The sequence below is a fragment of the Pelobates fuscus genome, chromosome 11, assembly GCF_036172605.1.
Source record: "Pelobates fuscus isolate aPelFus1 chromosome 11, aPelFus1.pri, whole genome shotgun sequence".
NCBI lineage: Eukaryota > Metazoa > Chordata > Amphibia > Anura > Pelobatidae > Pelobates > Pelobates fuscus.
The window spans coordinates 4,743,174-4,764,817 of NC_086327.1; the positions used below are offsets into that span (position 1 = coordinate 4,743,174).

General features: G+C 46.2%; 1 protein-coding gene across 1 annotated transcript in view; it reads right to left on the bottom strand.

The window, feature by feature from the left end:
• LOC134577694 (IgGFc-binding protein-like) overlaps nucleotides 1-18,573 on the bottom strand; it is a 121,829-nt gene extending 103,256 nt beyond the window's left edge. Inside the window, exons 1-5 of the mRNA XM_063436555.1 lie at nucleotides 18,000-18,573; nucleotides 14,407-14,756; nucleotides 6,100-6,378; nucleotides 4,406-4,706; nucleotides 191-789 (exon numbers count right to left, since the gene is read on the bottom strand). Of these exons, the coding sequence (XP_063292625.1) occupies nucleotides 191-789; nucleotides 4,406-4,706; nucleotides 6,100-6,378; nucleotides 14,407-14,756; nucleotides 18,000-18,573 (2,103 nt within the window). The remainder of the gene's footprint in view (nucleotides 1-190; nucleotides 790-4,405; nucleotides 4,707-6,099; nucleotides 6,379-14,406; nucleotides 14,757-17,999) is intronic.
• Between the last annotated feature and the right edge of the window lie 3,071 nt (nucleotides 18,574-21,644).

A 21,644-nucleotide genomic window follows, 5' to 3' on the forward strand; every position in this document is an offset into this window, starting at 1 on the left:
ATAAAGATATATGTTAGTTCTTGGAAGAGGTGACACAGGGATATTACATACACTATTAAAACACAACGCAGAGTGGATTTCTCTCAAAAGGATACCAATTGGAAGTATTGGTGGTGAGAGAAGGATTATACAACAAAGGGGTTAAGGGGTTAATAATGTAATAATTTCATTGTACAAAATTGATTCTCACCATGACTTGATTGGCATTCTGTCTGCTAATTTCAATCTTTGTCCCATAAGTTTCTATTTCAACCTTTGCAACGACTGATATGTTCAAGTTTCCTACTTTCTGATTCTGAATGTTGACCTGGAAATCAGTTAACCCTTGACTGTGGTCACAGAGGGCAGAGAGCTGGTACTTGCAGTTGCCAGTTAAATCATGTTTACCTCCATCGTATGTAAAGTAATGGGTACTGCTACCGGTACTACACTTTCCGAAAGTGGTGGGGTAACAGCCTTGGAGTCCTTCTCTCACATTACATTCTTCGCCAACTCTGCATGATGTTTTACTGCACTCCACTTTCTGGGTTTGTCCATTGCAAATACACTTTTGGCTACAGGTATCGTCCCCCCAAAATGACTGGTTAGGGGCATATGAATGCCCATTTATAAAGCAACCACAGTTTTCCTTTGATAAACACTGTCCTCCGATCAGAACGAAACCTGGATCACATTGACATTGCTCCACACAGAGTTTAGAACATGGAGATGATGCAGTTGGATCTTGACACGTTGGGGCACAGGTCCTCCCACAGAGTGTATAGGTGCTGTTCTGGGGGCAGTCTAAGCCTAGGGGCAATCAAGAACACAGTGTAAATGGGATTAACATCTCTTTTACCAGATTTCATTTTCAAAGGGATTTATATACAGCAAACAACAAGTTCTGTTCATTCTAAAGCTAAAATGTGACCAAGTTTACAAGTGTGATGAGTGCCGTTTTTGAACTCACTTTCTTATTTAATTCTATGTTCACTCAAAGTCCATTCACTTTATTGTATGGGGGATGAGAGACATGAGTTTGTGTTCCTGCAGGTCTACAAAGAGGAACAGGAGATCTGCACTAGAGATTATCTTATTTTCTCAGTGTCGTTGATAGACAGTTAGTAGGAATGAGCTGTGCCACCAGTGCACGTAGATGTCCTGCTCCTTACTATGCCACCAAAGATTGGTCTATCACTAGGTGCCTGTCAGGATGTTACCTGATGTGGAGTCTGATGTGCAGAGTTATACGCTCACCCTTGCAAATAAACACACACCAAGGTGACCAGGTAAGAAGCCACCTAGGCTGTGAGTCTGTGCAGGAATATAGCTCCAAGTCACAGAACAGGAGAGGACATGCAGAAGAGTAGTCATGGAAAGCTGAAGTTAGGGGAAGTCAGAGTAAACCAACAGGAGCCGCCTGGAGAACACTGGATCAAGATACACAATAGCAGGAACCAAAGTCAATGAACTGACACTGCCCTCAAAGAGAGGCAGTGTTTTATATCTGGCTAATTAGCGATATGCGAAAACAAGGGGCTGGCTGCATTCACCTAAACATGCTTAAAGGATCACTATAGTGTCAGGAAAACTAAGCAGTTTTCCTGACACTATAGTGCCCTGAGGGTGCCCCCACCCTCCGGGTCCCCCTCCCGCTGGGCTGAAAGGGTTAAAACCCCTTCAGCAGCTTACCTTATTCCAGCGCCGGGCTCCCTCTGCGCTGGTGACTTTTCCTCCCCTGCCGACGTCAGCAGAGCCGATTTCGCATGCGCGGAAAGTGCCGCGCGCGCATTCAAGCTGTCAATAGGAAAGCATTTTTCAATGTTTTCCTATGGACGCTCTGCGTGATGGAGGCATAATATGCCTCCAGCATCGCAGATGCGCCTCCAGTGGCTGTCCGGAAGACAGCCACTAGAGGCTGGCTTAACCCTGCAATGTAAACATAGCAGTTTCTCTGAAACTATGTTTGCATCTGCAGGGTGAAAACCTGAGGGACCTGGCACCCAGACAACTTTATTGAGCTGAAGTGGGAGTGAGGTTGGGGGAAACATTCTAAGGAGAAGGAGGGAGATGAGAGATCTCTTCCCTGATTGTAGAGATCTTATTAGTGAAGTAAGTTTCAAAGTTTGTGGCAGTTAAGTCGGTAGGAGGAGAAGGAGCAACAGGGCTAAGAAGAGAGTTAAAAGTGTGAAAGAGTAGTTTGGGTTGGCGGGAGAGTGTGGTTATGAGGGTATTGAAGTAATTTACTTTTGCAGAGGAAAGAGCCAAGCTGTAAGAGTGCAGCATAAATTTATAGTGGAGAATGTCAGATGCGGAGTGGGACTTTCTCCAGCAGCCTTCAGCAGTTCTGTAGCATTTTTTGAGGTATCGAGTCAGCTTGGTGTGCCAGGGTTGTAGTTGGGGTTGCTTGCTGCATTTAAATGTAGGAGGTGCCATGATGTCTAGTTGAGAGGAGAGGGTGGAATTTTAGAAGGAGATTGCAGAGCTAGGGCAGGTGAGGTTTGAGATAGGTAAAAGGAGAGTTTGGAGGTTAGTGGAGAAGTGCTCTAGGTAAAGACATTGGAGTTTTCTGTGATATTGATGTGCCAAGGGTGCTGTCAGTTGGGTCCTGGGTGTGCTGATATAAAAAGTCAGCAGATGGTGGTCAGATAGAGGAAAAGGAATATTGGAGAGATTAGAGACGGTACAGAGGTTGGTGAAGGTGAGATCAAGAGTGTTTCCCGCTGTATGGGTTGCTGAATTGGACCATTGTGTAAGGAAAAAAGATAAGGTTACAGAGAGCAGATGAGATGCATCAGTGCAGTTGGGGTTATTGATTGGAATATTGAAATCCCCAAGTATAAGGGAAGGAGTGCTAGAAGAAAGGAAGTCAGGAAGAAAAGTGCTCAATGAATAGCCTAGGATAACCGGGGGGGGGGGGGGGGGGGCGGTAGATGATAGCAATTCTTAAAGGAGTGGGTTAAAATACCTGGAGAGTGTGAACTTTAAAGCAAGTAAAGGATAGGGCAGGGGGAGTTATGATTGTTTGAAAGGTACATTGAAGGGAGGGAAGGGTGCCTACACCACCTCCTTTACAGTTGGGTCTTGGAGTGTGGGAGAATTGTAGCCCACCAAAACATAAAGAGGCAGAAGTAGCGCTATCAGAGGGGGACAGCCAGGTCTCTGTGAGTGCCAGTAGAGTGAGTGAGTTTGAGATGAAAAAGACGTGTATGGCTGTTGATTTCAGATTGCTGATATGAGGAAACTAATTTATTTAGATTGATTGAGTACTACAGAAATAAAAATAAAAAAAAATAAAATAAAAAAAATAAAATATAAAATATAAGAAATAAAAAATGAAAATGAAATTGAAGTTTTGTTTATGTACTTCCAGGTAATGTCACATATCCATTTCTATTTAATGCACTCTGAAATGTAAAATATGAGTTGGGCTTCATTAGAGCAGGATCACTAACCGATAATCGTTTTTATTGCAGCACATTTTTTCATTACTGTTATCGATCTAAACATCCTGGCATATCACTTTTCAAAATTGTACCCCTATACTATATTGCATGTACGTTCAACAAGTACCTATTGTTGGCACATAATTGGTTAAAGCTCTTTCCTGTTGTCAATTTTTTTATGGTAGATAATTTGGACTCTGAGTTACTTTCTTTTTGATATCAGTGACTTATTAAGTGTACTACTTTAAGGAAAGGCTTGCCCTGCTTAAGTAATTCCCAGGACACAAAGGGTTACAAGTCCGCACATTCTTTATCGCAATTAGGTGCATATGGTCCGATCTACGAGGAGCCTCACTTTCAGTGGACTTCTCCTATATATCTCCAGAATTTCCTTATGTTGAGAAAGCACCCAGGGGGGTGCGAAACGCGTCCAGGATTCTCACTTCATCTTTTTTTTATGGATAGCGGTGTAGGTGGTCTCTCTCTCGTCAGGCAGTAGCAGGTATTGCAACAATTCTGTTACTAAATATTCCTATTTTTGCAAATGTGTCATCTTTGCATGGATACCTATATTATTACGATTAGTACTGTCAATTATATGCTGTTTGCACCTTCATCAACCCTGCCTCTACACTCAGGATTCATGAAGACTGCCATGCCATTTCATGCCATATTTTGTTTTTACGTCCACGATCAATAAATGTGCACTTTCAGTATTTGACTTGCCTATTCATATTTTTTTTCTGAGGATCATAGGGGTATTCCACGAAGTACGGACTACAATATTTTGTTGTTGATTGGGAGAAGTCCTGCACTGTGATCCAACTAATTACCCAGGCCTTACGATTATTCCTGCTATTTAAAATGCATGTACTTGGAGTTGCGGCATTGTTTGTGGGTGAGATTCATTTCCCATCCACTAGTTTTTGTTTTATTTTAGCAGGAATTATATTTGCAAGGTTACTTTTTTAAGCACTTACGACATCCAGCCGCCTCTCTCCATTCAGTGATGTTCGCCCCTGCCTGCTGGCAGCTGTCCGCATAGTCCTTAATTGCCTGACATGAAAGCTGCTTGTGACCATTATTTACACACACATCGTACACACAGTTATCCATGTAAGTGCTGGGATCCACAAAAGAATGACACGCGCTGAAGGGACCCTTATCGGTCCTGGCAATAAGCCCACAATAGCCATCTGTTTTAAATTTATCTGCCACATTTGGAGGGCAGGTTAGACAGGGTCCACTGCAGTCATCCCAGCAGTCTGTGCCATTGTCCATCTGGAAGAACCAGAAAGAAAGAAACATAGAACTTACAAATAAAACTGTTTCTTAGATCTGTTCTTACTCTGACTATAATTATTTTATATTGTTTAGCTTAATTCTACATCTCTTGAGTCTCTAAATGTTCCAATCTCTGCCCATTGACATGATGACTGACACCATCAAGCTGTAGGCAGACAAACCCTTTTATAAACTCACACTTTAAAGGCAACTCAGTAATCTAAAATGTTTAAGTAATGATTAACCTTCAAGACTTCTCGAGGGCTGCACCGTTCCTGTGGAACTCGCTTCCCTCCTCGGTTAGATGCTCACCCAGTCTCCACTCCTCAAAAAAATCGTTAAAAACCCACTTTTTCATAAAAGCGTATCAATTAAACTGTTAATAGCTCCTGACTGATTCCTCTTCTGCAACTGTCACTAGTCTAATACTATCCTTACCTTTTTGTGTCATTTTACCCCACTCCCTCTAGCATGTAAGCTCATTGAGCAGGGCCCTCAATCCCTCTGTTCCGGTGTGTCCAACTTGTCTGGTTACAACTACATGTCTGTTCGTCCACCCATTGTAAAGCGCTGCGGGATTTGATGGCGCTATATAAATATCATAATAATAATAATAATAATAATTAAAGTGGGCAGCCATTAATGTGTCCACTGCTTCTTACCCCCAACTCATGCTGGAGGGTGAGTGTATGCGCAGTACTACCTATTAAATTGACCCAGCTGTTGTGCAGCATCCCTCCATTCTCATTAGTTTGAGTAAATATGATTTTATGGATACAATTGGTATTGATTGTTGAAGAAATTTTGGGAAGGGAAATATTCATTTTAATTGCAGGGTGCCCACATGTATTTGTTAACAGGGAACACAAATGCTGTGACTGAAAAACTCACGTCGACCGTGCACAATAATTCCATTTTACCACACACTGATTACATGTGAAAATTAGTAAAGTAATTAGAGGTCTCAGGAACCTGGGGCATTCTCCTTACTATCGCAGCATGAATGGAAGCGAGGGGACCGGCCTGCTGTCACCGACTGCTTTGTTATTTCACTTTTCACTCAACTCTGATATTAGGACAACACTCGTCTCTTTCTTCTGATGTTGCCAGTAAAGTACCACTGACATAGCAGCCTTTGGGTCCTTGTATTTTGTAATAGGTTTAATAATTGGTGGCCAGGAATGATTTTTCACTCCGATTTTAATTTGTTCTCTAAGTGCAGTGTCTCTGAAGAGTTCATCAAGGGGGCAAATAACCCAGAAACATCTAGAGCCCGCTCCGTAACTCTATTATTTTACTGGAAACACATACATTTGGCAATCAAATAATTGAACTCTTAAAATACTGGAAAATAATACAGAATTTAAATCCAGTTATAAAAATGTCTTACTTTCCACCTCTTTCCAAACTCAATGGCATTAGGGGCCTGAGAGCCGCTAGGCATTTGAAAGTCATCTGCCGGATCCTGGTTGTAATTCCCGCACATGCCATCAACATTCTTCGAATAACGCCTTGTGAGCTCAATGCGCAAAACGCTATTCCAATCATACGATACCATTACATCAGTCGTGAACTGGATGATTGCCTTGTTCCCACTTTGAAAAATGTTCATTAGAGAGTCAGTTCCATTATTCAGGGTCACCGGCAGAAGGGACTTAATGTTATTGATCTGTTCAAAGGAATCCAGGATAGGATAAATAAATAAATGTGTGTACAGGAAATTCAAGGAAAATACGTAAGAATGAAAGTAAAAATAAGAAAAAAAACATTTAAATCAACTATTAATCAATAAAACATGCAGGTTGAACATAAGGACAGCTAAATAAAACATAACCAACTGTTTTCACCCAGTAAGTGGGTAATCAGGATTTATGGATGGTCTATTCTACATAACAACAAACAGCGGTTAGAACGGGAAGCCGCTGTGTTTCGACTTTCCCTCTTCACCATACCCTTGCACGAGGAGAGCTTTTTTTTTTTTTTTTTTTTTTAATTCTTTATTTTTGTTGTGCATGTTTTAACAACGAGCGTGTGTTGCCACAACAGCAGTCACACGCAAAATCATACATTTTCAAACATGGCAAGTAAAATGTCTGCACAAGTTTTATATATTATGAAACAGAAATGATATGCATAGCATGGGTCTGTGAGTATATGGCCTAGAAACATGTTTGATCTATCTATCTATGCTAACAATAGTAGGAGCAGGCAATAGTCGCTTAACGGCACATTGCAATATTTAAGATATGAAACTGTTAGAGATTAGTCACATTTTTTTTTTCAATATTTATATGATCTTTAGAACACATTGTAGACAGGTGGAGTCAGCAGCTAAGGCTTAGATTATAAAGGCAAACAAGATGCGTTACTGCTTCCCTATCTACATGAAATGAGGTTCCACTGGGTGGCCTGGCAGGTGACCCGCTATTGCTAAAGTGGGATCAATAAAGATACAGGATGCAAATGTGAACTATTTAGCATGTGGTCGCAGGGAGGGGGGTATGTGTACCACCGGTGGTGTGGGGTGTCATTTTCTATGCTCCAATGACACATACACTCAAGGGATACTGTCATGTCCCTGAGCAGGTCAGAGAGGAGACGATTGCCAGGGTTATTGGTTGAAACTTTATTTGTCTGTTTAGACATAACAATTTACTTGAAAGAGGATATCTTGAAAGAAAATGAATAGAGTCTTTTATATACAAGTAGGTTTGACGTTATTCCCAAGTAGATTTGAAGCCCATGGAACAGCGCAGTCAGGGGAGTGGGCCTTGACAGAGCCAGGAGTAGGCAGGGGAGTAACCAGTTAGAGGGGCGTGGTTATTTGTAAATGGGGGTTGGATGATAGGAGTATATTAAGCAGCCATTTTATGAGTAAGGGACATTTTAACTAAACTGACACTTACCTGGTAATTGTTTTGGCAGGTCTGTGTTGGTTTTTCTTTTGTCTTTCAGATCATGGCATCGATGGAAGAAATCCTGGAGGGAGTGAGAGCTGCTGTGCGGGATAGAGGACTGGCCTGGCTTCATGAGCAACTGGGGGCTCAGGGTCCCCCCCCTACAACCCCTGCGGCGGCTGCACGGCGTTCCATGAGGAGGGCGAGACCGCCCCAGAGGCTGAGCCCAGGCATGGAGCCCGAAGTCGGCAGACGGAGGAGCCCGTCAGCGGAGTCTGTTGGGGCCCTGGATGAGGTAGCAGGCCCCAGCGGAGTGGAGGTACCGCGGCCGGCACCGTCTGTTCGACGCGGTGCTGGCCGGGCGCGTGCATCAGCTAGGCCGAGGCCTACCACGCGGTGCGCGCCCCGCCGGGAGGCGGCAGGCGGGACGGTTGCGGCTGGAGCCAGGACCCAGAGCGGATCGGATGGAGGGAGCAGTGAGCAGATGCGGCCCGGTGAGTCAGGGAATGGCGCTGGGGCCGGGCAGCGGGCGGGGGGCAGAGCGGAGGCCTCTAGAGACCAGGCGGTCCCCCTGATGGCAGGGGGAGCCCCTGTACAAGGGGACACAGCGGGGGCGGCCTATAGTGGGGCCAGGTGCAGCACTGGGGACACAGACGGCGGGTCCGCCCAGCCAGGTACCTTGGGGCAGGCAGGGCCCGCGGCTTTGGCGGACCGGGGACGCCAGGACAGGCAGGTGGAATCCCCAGTTCGCAAGGCGGCCCAAAAGGGGCCAGGTACAGCGTGTCGGGATAGCTCCCAGGAATCAGCCCAAGGCATGGAGGCGGGACGGGCTGGGAGAGAGCGGGAGGGCCACAGGGGCGGCTCCCAGGGGCGGCAGGGTCTAACGCACAGCCCTAGGCCGCATCGCAGCAGGGAGCAGCGCGGCGTCAGTGCCAGGCGTGACAGGAGGCAGGCGGACGGGTGGAGGGGCAGAGAGAGGAGCAGGTCAACAAGCAGGCATAGCAGGAGGAGATCAGTTTCAGGGGAACGGAGGAGGAGGCAGCGGCGCAGTGCGTCTGGGTCATCAGGCAGGAGCTCGCCAGGTCAGCGGCGCAGCGCTTACGGCCGAGAGGGCCAGGCAGGGAGTCGGGACAAGGTGCGGAACTACAGGCAGAAGCGTAAGGAGGTGGGGCGGGTATGTGATCATGTGGACACACTACCCAGGTGTCGTTCTCCTTGCAGGTCACGCAGCACTACACCCGCGGTCCTGAGGCAGGCCCAGGCTGACAGGAGTCGGCGCCAATTGGATGCTCCGGAGCCAAGCATGGCGGACGGAAGGGAAACGAACCCACGGCCTTCTGCGGCTTCGGGCTCAGGCGGTGAGTCAACTGTTGCACCACACGCAGGAACACTGTTGAATTGCTTAAAATCTTTCTTAGACTCATGGGCGGGTGGGGAAATGGCTTCACCTCAGTTTGGGAGAGTGTGGACGTGTGAGAAGGGCCAAGGGTCGTCGGGTAGGGCCGAGGGTCCAGCACAGGATAGCGAGGTGGGTTTATCTGTGTCTGAAGCTACTAAGGAGTCAGGGGAGAAGGTTGGTATAGGAGGCGAAATTACCGACGCTGCGCGGAAAAACGTGCACGTGTCTTTCTCGGGCCCATTAGGTTGTCATCTAAAATTGGACATAAAGGAAAAGATTTGGAAGGGTGAGTTTGTGGAGGTTTTTTCCCTACTCCCGTTGGAGGATTTCTTAGACATGAAGGAGGAGGACAAGAAGGACGCGAAGAAGGAAGAGGAGGAGAGAAAGCGTAGGTATCGGAAGATTCCCAAAACATTTGGGAACTGGCTAAGGGCTTTTTGTATCCTGGCCAGCGTAATAGGGGAAAAGTCACCGGATAAATGCTCCCAACTGTTTTGCTATCTAGACGGGATTGGGAAAGCGTACCGGACTTACGGCGGGGTCGCCTGGTGGCGGTACGACGAACAATTTCGCCAGAGGTTAGCGGCGAATCCCAGCATGCGGTGGGATCAAATGGATCTCCCCCTCTGGATGCGGCTCATGATGGCGCAGAAGGCTGCGCCCTTTCACGGGACGGCCGGTGCGGCCCCTGGGGGACCTGCATCGGCCGGGCAAAAGAAAGGCTTCTGTTGGCTCTTTAACGAGGGCCAATGCAAGTGGGGAACGTCGTGCAGGTTTAAGCACGAGTGCTCCGGTTGTGGGGGGGCCCATGGAGCCAGTCGGTGTTTTAAGCGAGGTAAGTCTGCACCAGGAGTGGGAGCCAATGGAGCGTCGGCCCCCTCCGCTGCCGCGGGGGGCAACCCCGGTGAAAATAGGCGAGATGCTACCGTGGCTAAAACAGTACGGTAACCATCAGGATGCCGACTTCTTATGGCGAGGCTTTACGGAGGGTTTTTCAATACCGTTTCAGAGTAGGGATGTGGGGAGGTTATGCAGTAACCTCAAGTCGGTGGGGGAGCAACCGGGAGTTGTGCGGGACAAGTTGCTGAGGGAGGTGCAACTGGGTAGGATGGCAGGGCCGTACGAGGTTCCGCCGTTGCCTGACTTGAGGGTGTCCCCGCTGGGGGTAGTCCCCAAGAAGGAGGCGGGCAAGTTTAGGTTGATCCATCATTTATCATTCCCAAAAGGGGCGTCAGTAAATGATGACATCGATGAGGCCCTGTGCTCCGTATCGTATGCATCATTCGACCATGCTGTCGAGTTGGTTCGGAGAGCAGGGCGAGGGGCTTTGATGGCGAAAGTGGATGTGGAAGCAGCATTCCGGCTCCTTCCTATCCACCCAGACTGTCACCATTTGTTGGGGTGCTTTTTCGAGGGTAAGTTTTTCGTGGACCTATGCCTACCCATGGGTTGCTCCATTTCATGTGCGTATTTCGAAAAGTTTAGCACGTTCTTGGAGTGGGTAGCGCGTAAGGAAACGGGCGGGGGTACGGTGGTCCATTACCTGGACGACTTCCTGTGTGTGGGCCCGGCTGGGTCCGACAGATGTGCCCAGATACTGCGGGTTTTTCAGAGGGTAGCGCAACAGTTTGGGATTCCTCTGGCTGAGGACAAGACAGTGGGCCCGACCGAGTGCCTGAGTTTTCTAGGGCTGGAAATCGACTCGGTCGTGGGGGAATGTAGGCTGCCGGAGGAGAAGTTGAGGGTGCTCCGCCAGCAAGTGAACGCGATAAAGGGCGCTAGGAAAGTTACGCTCCGGGGACTGCAGTCCTTGCTCGGCAGCCTTAACTTCGCTTGTAAGGTGATCCCTATGGGTAGGGTTTTTTGTAGATTGCTGGCTAGGGCTACCTGTGGTGTTCGGCTACCAAGTCACTACATCAGGGTGTCTGTAGGCATGAGAGAGGACTTGGACATATGGGACCGTTTCCTCATTAAATTTAACGGGCGGGTGTTTTTCAGGGATGCGACGAAGGCATCTGGTGACGCCGGGCTGTTTACGGACGCCTCGGGGAGCGTTGGCTTTGGGGCTTACCTTGGGGGCAAGTGGTGTGCCGAGGTTTGGCCTAAGGCTTGGTCCGAGAGCCCCTTGATTAGGAACCTTGCCTTTTTGGAGCTTTTTCCGGTAGTGGTAGCGGTATCGCTCTGGGGCAGGGAGCTCAAGGACAAGAAAGTTATCTTCCACTCTGATAATATGGCAGTGGTACAGGTAATTAATAGTCTATCGGCGTCGTCCCTTCCTGTGGTAAGGTTGTTGCGGCAGCTAGTGCTCTTGTGTATGTCTTGGAACATTGTCTTCAGGGCGTGGCACGTGCCGGGTCTGCTGAATGTGGTCGCTGACGCTCTGTCTCGTTCGCAGTGGGAGCGGTTTCGGGAAGCGGCGCCAGACGCGCAGGCGAAAGGGCAGGCGTGCCCAGAGGAGATGTGGCGGCTCGGGACGTTGTGCTTGGGCGATACATAAGGAGCTCGCTGGCACCGGGGACTTGGGCCGCTTATACAAAGGTTTGGAGTGAATGGGAGGAGATGATGTCGCAGGCGGGAGCGGGCGATTCCGCAGCCGGTAGGTTGGATACGCTGTTGTGGCTTCTTTGCAGGTTGGTGGCAGGTGGGTCGTCCCCTTCTAGGGTGGAGCGCTACATGTCTGCTCTGGCTTTCCTGTTCAAGTTTAACGGGTGGGAAGACTTGACAAAACATTTTTTGGTGAAGCAAACGTTGAGGGGATTCAAGAAAGGCAGGAGGTCGGTGGATGCGAGGAGGCCCGTGTCCTTTGCCACCCTTCAAGGGTTGGTGGGGTTGTTGAACGAAGTGTGCATTTCGGCATTTGAGGTAACTTTGTTTTCTGTGGCTTTCGTATGGGCTTTCTTTGGGGCTTTTCGAATTGGGGAATTGGTGAGCGCCAATAGGTCGGGGGCAACGGGTCTCCGGTTTGAGGATGTGGTGGTCGAACAGGACAAGGTCGTGATTTGGCTCCGGCGCTCGAAGACGGACGTCTTCGGAAAGGGTAAGAAAATTGTCCTGTCCTCGCTACCAGGGTCTACGGTGTGCCCGGTGGTGTGTGGGGACATGTTTTTGCAGATTCGCCCGAAGGTTGGTGGTTGCTTCTTGATCCACGAGGATGGGAGAGCGCTGTCGCGCTTTCAGTTCTTGCGGGTCTTTCGCATGGGTTTAACGAGATTGGGCTTGCAGCCCGGACAATTTGGTACGCACTCCTTCCGTATCGGGGCTGCGACTGAGGCGGCGCGTCTCGGGCTAGGGGAGGAGCGGATGAAGCGGATTGAGAGATGGGAATCCATCAGGTTCCGCGCATATGTAAGGCCGGAAAGGTTGGTGTGAATGGAATGTTGTGGATGTGGGAAACGGGTGCTCTGCCGGATAACTGAATTTGTTTCTTTTCAGGCTTGGTCACTTGGCTGGTGGGTCACTCGTTTGTCTACTGGGCGGAGAAGAGGGCCGCAGTTCGGAGACAAGGCACACAACTGGGTTTTCTTCTGGACACAGTGGACCTTCGGTGGTTTGGTTTTCGGGGTTTCAGCTGGCAGAGCATAAGTGGGGAGATTTTCGGGATGTTATCAAGGGGGTTTGCCCCGGATATACTTTTAATTCACGGTGGGGGCAATGACTTGGGTTTGGTCCCCCAAAAGGTGTTGGTCAGGAGAATGAAGAGGGACCTGGATAGGGTACGGGAACTGGTCCCTGGCGTTGTAATAGTGTGGTCTGAGATGGTGCCGCGGTTGAACTGGAGGCATGCCAGGGACCCGGCGGCTGTGGCACGTTGCCGAGGTAAAGTGAATAAGGCCATGTCTGTCTTTATTAGGAGGATAGGGGGGGTCCCAGTGAGGCACTTAGAATTGGAGGGCGGGTTGCCCGGTTATTTTAGGCGGGATGGTGTGCACCTGTCTGAGGTTGGGTGTGATCTCTTAAATTTAGGTTTCCAAGAAGGTAACGCCAAAGCCCTATTTATGTGTGGTGGGGGTCGCTCGAGACATTAAGGGATCAAGTCTCTTGCTATGGCGGGATAGGGTTTGGGTAATTGGAAGGTAGGAGGAGTATCAAGTGGTTAGGCTGGATTAGACCGGAGTGTTAAATGGTTTGTGGGTTCGAGCTCATCGGTGGCTCCGAACCAGGTGGTGTAGGGGGGTCTCGGTACACCCCTACAGTTAAAAAAGTTATGGATATGGGGCCTCTTTGGTAGGCCATGTGTTATGTGTTATTTGTTATTTATAATGTTATTTATTGTTATTGGTCGGGGTCATTGCCGGGGGTAATTTATGTACGGTGGGGGATGGGGGTAAATTTACATTATGTGGCAATGACCCCAATTTGTTACCTTGTTTATAATAATAAATAAAGCTGTGGACTTTTATATTCCAACAGAAATACGGTGTCTGTAAGTTATTGGGGGTTGGGGTAAACAGCGCACCTGCCGAATAATCGACTGTGCGCATGTCAAGTAGTTTGTGGAATCTCACACTGCAGCCAGGTTCAGTTAAAGCTGGTATTCCCTTTTATTCCAGAAGTTTGGTCCTTAAGGGGTTAAGTATAATATAGTACAGGTTGATTACAGGATTATGCAGAGTTGCAGTAGTTGAGACAGGTAAGTACCTCAATATAATGTAATACAGGTTGCTTACAGGATCTTGCAGAGTTGCAGCAGTTGAAGCAGGTAAGTATCTTCAAATGGTAGATCAAGCGATTGAAATAATGCAGATAATTACAGGATGTTTTCCTGAGCCAGGATCAGAAGTTCTATGTCGGAACACTGACTTCAATGTCAAGGCCCTGTTGTGTGCAGGGTGTAGACTTATGAAGCCTCCTCATTAGTTAATACAGGTGAGGATGTTAAAGTGAGTGAAGAGATTTAGCGGCTACGGAGGCCACTGGAGGTGAAGATAATGAAGTTCACTTAAAGGGCCAGTAATAAATGAGAAAAGCCTTGCTTGTCGGATTTAGAATCTGACAGATACACTCTAGCCTATGTAACCTGTACATTTTTGCATACGATGCTAATACTTACTTAAATGAATGAGACACCGTCGGTCGTAGCAATAGCTAAATTTATGCTGATGCATTAATTCACTCTATCGCTGGGCATGCAACTACCTCTATGTGAAATTACTGTGTCTTCACTTGGCAATATTGCATAATACGCGTGTCCAGTGATGTTTACTCTATGTTTCTATATAGATCTGTAAATGGCATTTCTATTTGCTCAATAAAAAATGTATAAGAACACAAACAAAAAAAAAAAAAAGCACTGGTTTTATATGAAAGGTTTAAAGAGTACTATGTAAATTCTCCTTTTCTACCATATTTTGTGCAATTTTGGAAATTTAGGAAAAAGTATGGGTTCTGTCTATGTACTCACTCTCACAGAGCCAACTTCCCCTTTCTTGATATCGATAGTGTAGCCGCTTGTTTTGAAGGTCACCTGAGCCACATAGGAAACACGAGTATTTCCTCGATTATCATTTTTGGCCAGAACTGTAAAGCGTTTAAGATTCTTCTCAGCACCTTCAGAGACATTCACCAGAGTATATGTGCATGTCCCCATGAAATCAAAGAGATGCAAATCAAAGGTTTTGAAATGGGGGTCTCCTGAAGCCCAGCACGCATCCACTTTCTGAGGAATACACCTTGGCTTTCCATTCTCCGTAGTGCACTTGTGTCTCCAAGGACAAACAGTGGTTCTACAAGATGGACGTGGTACTTCAGGACCTGGGCAAAATAAATAAGTAGATTAATCCTTTTTCGGGCTAATTGAAATAAAATGGACATGTGTAAAATCTGTTACATTAAGCATAAATGGGTGCAACAATATTCCAAAAAAGCAATTAAATTCCATTAACAACTAGTTAGCCTTCTGTCTGCATGTTGGCAGTAAAGCTCAGGTAGGACTAGCGTGGGTGAAGCAGATTAAAACATAGTGATTTATTTTGTTGCATACTGCCACTTAGAGTCTTGTATGTTGTATTTTTTTCCTGTCATTATAGAGGAACATGTTTTCTTCTGAAATCTGGATATAATGTGTCCCAAATATATGCATCATGTCACAATAGGTTTTATAATTATTCATGAAATATCAAGACAGCCCCTACCTTTCATATGATGGTTTAGTGATATTTTCAGAAAAGGTTATTTAAAAGACCTGCTTCAGGGCTGACACTTCTTAAGTATACAGCAAACATAATTTTTTATTTAAATCCAATAAAGTATGTATTTTGTATAAGCACATGATAAATCAGCGATCTAGTTTCTATGGCCTAATTGTATTACCAAAGTTTGAAAATATAGTAAATATATTCTCTGATTGGAATCTGGGAATTGTATGTGATTGCTTCCTTGCCAGTTTCTGACTTCCTGTCTGCTTGTGTGCGCATAGAAACATAGAAACATAGAATGTGACGGCAGATAAGAACCATTCGGCCCATCTAGTCTGCCCAATTTTCTAAATACTTCCATTAGTCCCTGGCCTTATCTTATAGTTAGGATAGCCTTATGCCTATCCCACGCATGCTTAAACTCCTTTACTGTGTTAACCTCTACCACTTCAGCTGGACGGCTATTCCATGCATCCACTACCCTCTCGGTAAAGTAATACTTCCTGATATTGTTTTTAAACCTTTGACCCTCTAATTTAAGACCATGTCCTCTTGTTGTGGTAGTTTTTCTTCTTTTAAATATTGTCTCCTCCTTTACTGTGTTGATTCTCTTTTATGTATTTAAATGTGTCTATCATATCCCCCCTGTCTTGTCTTTCCTCCAAGCTATACATGTTAAGTTCTTTTAACCTTTCCTGGTAAGTTTTATCCTGCAAACCATGAAGCAGTTTAGTAGACATGTTCAATTTGTTTCGTTCCGAATATAAATTCGGACAAATTTCGGGCAATTCGGACATTCGATACTTTTGAATTGTCGAATAGCTCAATTGCCGAATTACCAAATTTCTGAAGTGCCGAAGTTCCGACGTTGCCGAAGTTCCAAAGTGTGGAAGTGCCAAAGTGCAGAAGTTCCAAAGCACAGAATTGCCGAAGTACTAATATACCCAGTGGAAGAATGAAGAATGTTACACTTTATACCAGTTTAAATAAAAAGTATACAAACATAGCCAGGATTCAGCTGTAAGCATCTGCAATACTTACAACAATCAAGTAACACATTCATATAAAATGTTACTTAGCCAGTCAATGAATATGAATGAGTAAGTAGATAACTCCCTAATTTCCACGGTATTAGGGAGCTATCTACCAGAAGGCTGAAAGACCTGTGAGGCTGGTGGGGGCCCTAAAGTAAAATAAGGGGGGGGACCTATTATCCTCCCTCCGCCCCCACCGCTTTGCAGTGAGTGGGAGCCCAAAATACCAATATGGAAGGGGACCTATTGTCCTCTCCCCGGGCCCCCACCCCTGTCCGGCGGGTGGGGTCCCTAAAGTAAAATAAGGGGTGGGACCTATTGTCCTCCCCCCCAGCCCCCACCCCTGTGCAGCGGGTGTGGACCCTAAAGTAGAATAATGGGGGACCTATTGTCCTCCCCCACAGCCCCCACCCCTGTGCGGCGAGTTGGGGCCCTAAAGTAGAATATTGTCCTCCCCCCAGCCACCATCCCTGTGCGGCGGTGGGCCCTAAAGTAAAATAAGGGGTAGGGACCTATTTTCTTCCCCCCTGGCCCGCACCCCTGTGAGGCAGGTGGGAGCTCTAAAGTAGAATAAGGGGGGGGAACCTATTGTCATCCGGAGGGAGGGTATATTTTTATTCAGGGCCCACATCCGCCACTCAGGGGTGGGGGCTGGGGGGAGGACAATAGGCCACCCCTTATTCTAATTTAGGGCCCCCACCCGCTGCTCAGGGGTAGGGGCCGGGGGGGAGGGCAATTGGTCCCCCCCCCTTTACTCTAATTTAGGGCCTTCACCCACCGCTCAGGGGTGGGGCCTGGGAGGAGGGCAATAGGTCCCCCCCTTATTCTACTTCAGAGCCCCCACCCGCTACTAGGGCTACTCACTGTTTACTAGACATGCCCCTGCTCACGGTTTAGCGAGTAGGGGCAGAATTTACTAATACTAAGTAATCTTTACTTAGTATTACTAAATGTGGCTGAAAGACCAATTTATGTCTTTCAGCCTTTTGGTAGATAGCTTTTAGTAGATACCGTGGGAATTAGGGAGTTATCTACCAAGCGGCTGCAAGAGAACATCTGAAGTCCTGAAGTTCCGAAGTTCCAAAGTAGCGAAGGTCCGAAGTACAGAAGTGCTGAACAAACCGAAGTGACAAAGTCCCGAAGTTCCAAAATGCCTAAGTCACGAATTTCGGAATGCCGAACCAAACCGAATATTTTCTCCATGCACATCTCTACAGTCTAGTAGCCTTTCTCTGAACTCTCTCTAAAGTATCAATATCCTTCTGAAGATACGGTCTCCGTATCCTGATTTAGAAGATGTACTGTGCCAGCTTTGACTTTCAGTTTTATTCTGCTGTTCTTCAAGTTTTATAAACAAAGTTCCTCGGTTAAGACTCCTGTAGGTGGCAACAAGGTCCTGATGCGCACACAAGCAAACAGGAAGCCAGAAATCGGCAAGGAAGCAATCACATAAAAAATCCCACATTCCAATCAGAGAATATATTTACTATATTTTTAAACTTTGACAATACAATTAGGCCAGTGAAACTAGATTGTTGATTTTATGATGGGTGCTTATATAAAATACATAATTTATTCGATTTAAATAAAAAATAATGATTGCTGGATGTAATGTATCACCATTTCAAAAATTGTCTTAGTAATATGACCAACATGAGAAGACAACTCACGTGAGAGCTACAATTATCGTATTATCTCTACATAAACAATGGACTTATTAAGATGAGAGGTAGATAGCTCTCTCTGGAGTGAAAGGGTTCAACCCTATCCAATAGAAGTGCATTTCCCCCCCTGCCATTATTAATTCATTTTAGATCTTTTTTTACCTTTTATACAGGATCCTGGTGAGCCGTAGCTGAACTGAACACCAACCCCAATGCTCTGAAGGCCAAACGAGTCAGTGGGATGCTGCACCATGTAAGATATGAAACTGGTCCCATAATAATATTGAAGCCACATGTAATCTGTTCCATGAATTTGCTGCCATACTGGATTTTTTAATCTCAGTCCACCAAAAGTAATTCCGTTAACAGAGACATTCTTAGCTATAATAATGGCGTAATTGTCAATGTCCCTTTGACCATAGATGTAGTAAGAGGAGCAGTAGCTCCCTGTATCTAAGATATTCATAATTGCTGGATTATAATTAAGTCTTTTGGCAGTTCCACCAGTGTTGAAGGACATAACTTGTATTGGACTACTTGCTGTAATTGATAGTGTTTCACCTGGCATTTCTATCTCTTGGACTTGTCCATCCACCATATTAATGCTTCTTTTATTAGTGCCCAAGTCATAGCTCACCTCTGTGTTGCTAGCTGCAACAATGAAAACAATATCAGACTTTGTTTGAAAGGAAAACGGTGCAACATAGAAGCTCTTTCCCCAAAGGTCAACAGGCATAAGTTGTTCAAAGACATGGCTACACTGAGTGTTCTTGATGGCACAAGTGTGACCACTCAACACGGCCACTGGTTTTTCAGACTTGACTTTAGAACCGGAGAGATCATCTGAGCTCAAAAGCTGGATACCTTCAAAGGCAGCTAAACCTACTGTTAGAACACTGTTTGCTGGGTACTTTCTACCTTTGAATTCTACCTTTCCCTTCAAATGAATATCAACTGATGTATCCTCCTTAGATGCAATGACTGAGAATACCTTATATGAACCAGTGGAGCCTTGCTTGGGTGTCATTAGGTAATATCTTGTACCCAAATTGTCCAATGGATGCACTATAGATGTTTCAGCACTACGGAACCTGTGGTTAAGTGAGAGAATATTGATAGGTTTATTGGATGTCACATGGACGCTGTTCCTGAAGGTCAAGCTGCCTCTATTCTCCACTGATGCTGGTAGTGCCACTGATATGGTTGTGCCGGCACTGCTAGTGAGATTTTGCTTGAATATGCCTCCAAGAACGGTGATGTTTACTATGGTGTTAGTTTGGAAAGCAGTTATCCGAAGCTCATATCGCGGCTGGCTATAACTTGCCAACCCATTCTGCATAAAGGTTGTGATAAATTCTGTTCCTAGTGTGTTTGCCCATCCAAATCCTGTAAGAAAAAAAAATGGATGATTGGGAAAATTGTTACCAGTAAATAGCATTTATTAGAATTATATTATAAAATTATTCCTCATTGAACTGTATTTGCCTAGCCTTACCTAATGTAATCTGAAAAGATATATTCTATAACTGCTAAAATTCTCAACAGTATGAACAGAGATACTTGAAAATGTGCTAACTACATTGACTGATGCCCTTCTTTCAGGTGAGGTTTTTTTTAAAGAACACTGTTACAGCAGAGATAGTTTAAAGGGACACTATAGTCACCAAAACAATTTCAGCTTAATGTCGCAGTTTTGGTATATCGACCATGTCATTGCCATCTCAATGCTCAATCCTCTGCCATTTAGGAGTTAAATCCCTTTGTTTATGAACCCTAGTCACACCTCCCTGCATGTGACTTGCACAGCCTTCCATGAACACTTCCTGTAAAGAGTCATGTGTGTAATTTCAATAAGTAAAATTTACAAAGCAGGAGATAACATTTTTTAAAGTAAGTTATATCTGACCTCTCATTCATCCCTCATGTTCAGTCTATCACCAAATCCTGCTGCTTCCACCCCAAAAACATTGCGCGCATTCAACCCTATTAAACGCCTGATCCGGCTAAGGTGCTGGTCCATGCCACTGTCCTCTCTCGCTTTGAATACAGAAATCCGCTTCTCAGTGATATTATGTGCTCCCAACTTGCCCCATTGCAGTCTATAATGAATCTTCCTGTCCGCCCGCACCTCCCACGCCTCACCCTTCTGTCAGTCCCTGCATTGGCTTCCCGTAATATATAAGGTTCAATATAAAATACTAGTTCTTGCTTTCAAATATCTACATAATGCTGCTTCCACCTATCAATACTCCCTAATACCCGTTAGACGCTCACCCAGGCAACCTACTTTTCTGCCATACCCTTATCTTTTGTGTCACTATACCCCACTCCTTCTAGCATGTAAACTCACTGAGCAGGGCCCTCACTCCCTCTGTTACTGTGTCACTATACCCCACTCCTTCTAGCATGTAAACTCACTGAGCAGGGCCCTCAATCCCTCTGTTCCTGTGTCACTATACCCCACTCCCTCTAACATGTAAACTCACTGAGCAGGGCCCTCACTCCCTCTGTTACTGTGTCACTATACCCCACTCCCTCTAACATGTAAGCTCACTGAGCAGGCCCTCAATCCCTCTGTTACTGTGTCACTATACCCCACTCCCTCTAACATGTAAACTCACTGAGCAGGGCCTCAATCCCTCTGTTACTGTCACTATACCCCACTCCCTCTAACATGTAAACTCACTGAGCAGGGCCCTCAATCCCTCTGTTCCTGTGTCACTATACCCCACTCCCTCTAACATGTAAACTCACTGAGCAGGCCCTCAATCCCTCTGTTACTGTGTCACTATACCCCACTCCTTCTAGCATGTAAACTCACTGAGCAGGGCCCTCACTCCCTCTGTTACTGTGTCACTATACCCCACTCCCTCTAGCATGTAAACTCACTGAGCAGGGCCCTCAATCCATCTGTTACTGTGTCACTATACCCCTCTCCCTCTAACATGTAAACTCACTGAGCAGGCCCTCAATCCCTCTGTTACTGTGTCACTATACCCCACTCCCTCTAACATGTAAACTCACTGAACAGGGCCCTCAATCCCTCTTTTACTGTGTCACTATACCCCACTCCGTCCAACATGTAAACTCACTGAGCAGGGCCCTCAATCACCTTGTTACTGTGTCACTATACCCCACTCCCTCTAACATGTAAACTCACTGAGCAGGCCCTCAATCTCTCTGTTACTGTGTCACTATACCCCACTCCGTCCAACATGTAAACTCACTGAACAGGGCCCTCAATCCCTCTTTTACTGTGTCACTATACCCCACTCCCTCTAACATGTAAACTCACTGAGCAGGTCCCGCAGTCCCTCTGTTACTGTGTCACTATACCCCACTCCCTCTAACATGTAAACTCACTGAGCAGGGCCCTCAATCCCTCTTTTACTGTGTCACTATACCCCACTCCCTCTTACATGTAAGCTCACTGAGCAGGGCCTCAATCCCTCTGTTACTGTGTCACTATACCCCACTCCGTCTAACATGTAAACTCACTGAGCAGGGCCTCAATCCCTCTGTTACTGTCACTATACCCCACTCCCTCTAACATGTAAACTCACTGAGCAGGGCCCTCAATCCCTCTGTTACTGTGTCACTATACCCCACTCCCTCTAACATGTAAGCTCACTGAGCAGGGCCCACAATCCCTCAGTTACTGTGTCACTATACTCCACTCCCTCTAACATGTAAACTCACTGAGCAGGGCCTCAATCCCTCTGTTACTGTGTCACTATACCCCACTCCCTCTAACATGTAAACTCACTGAGCAGGGCCTCAATCCCTCTGTTACTGTGTCACTATACC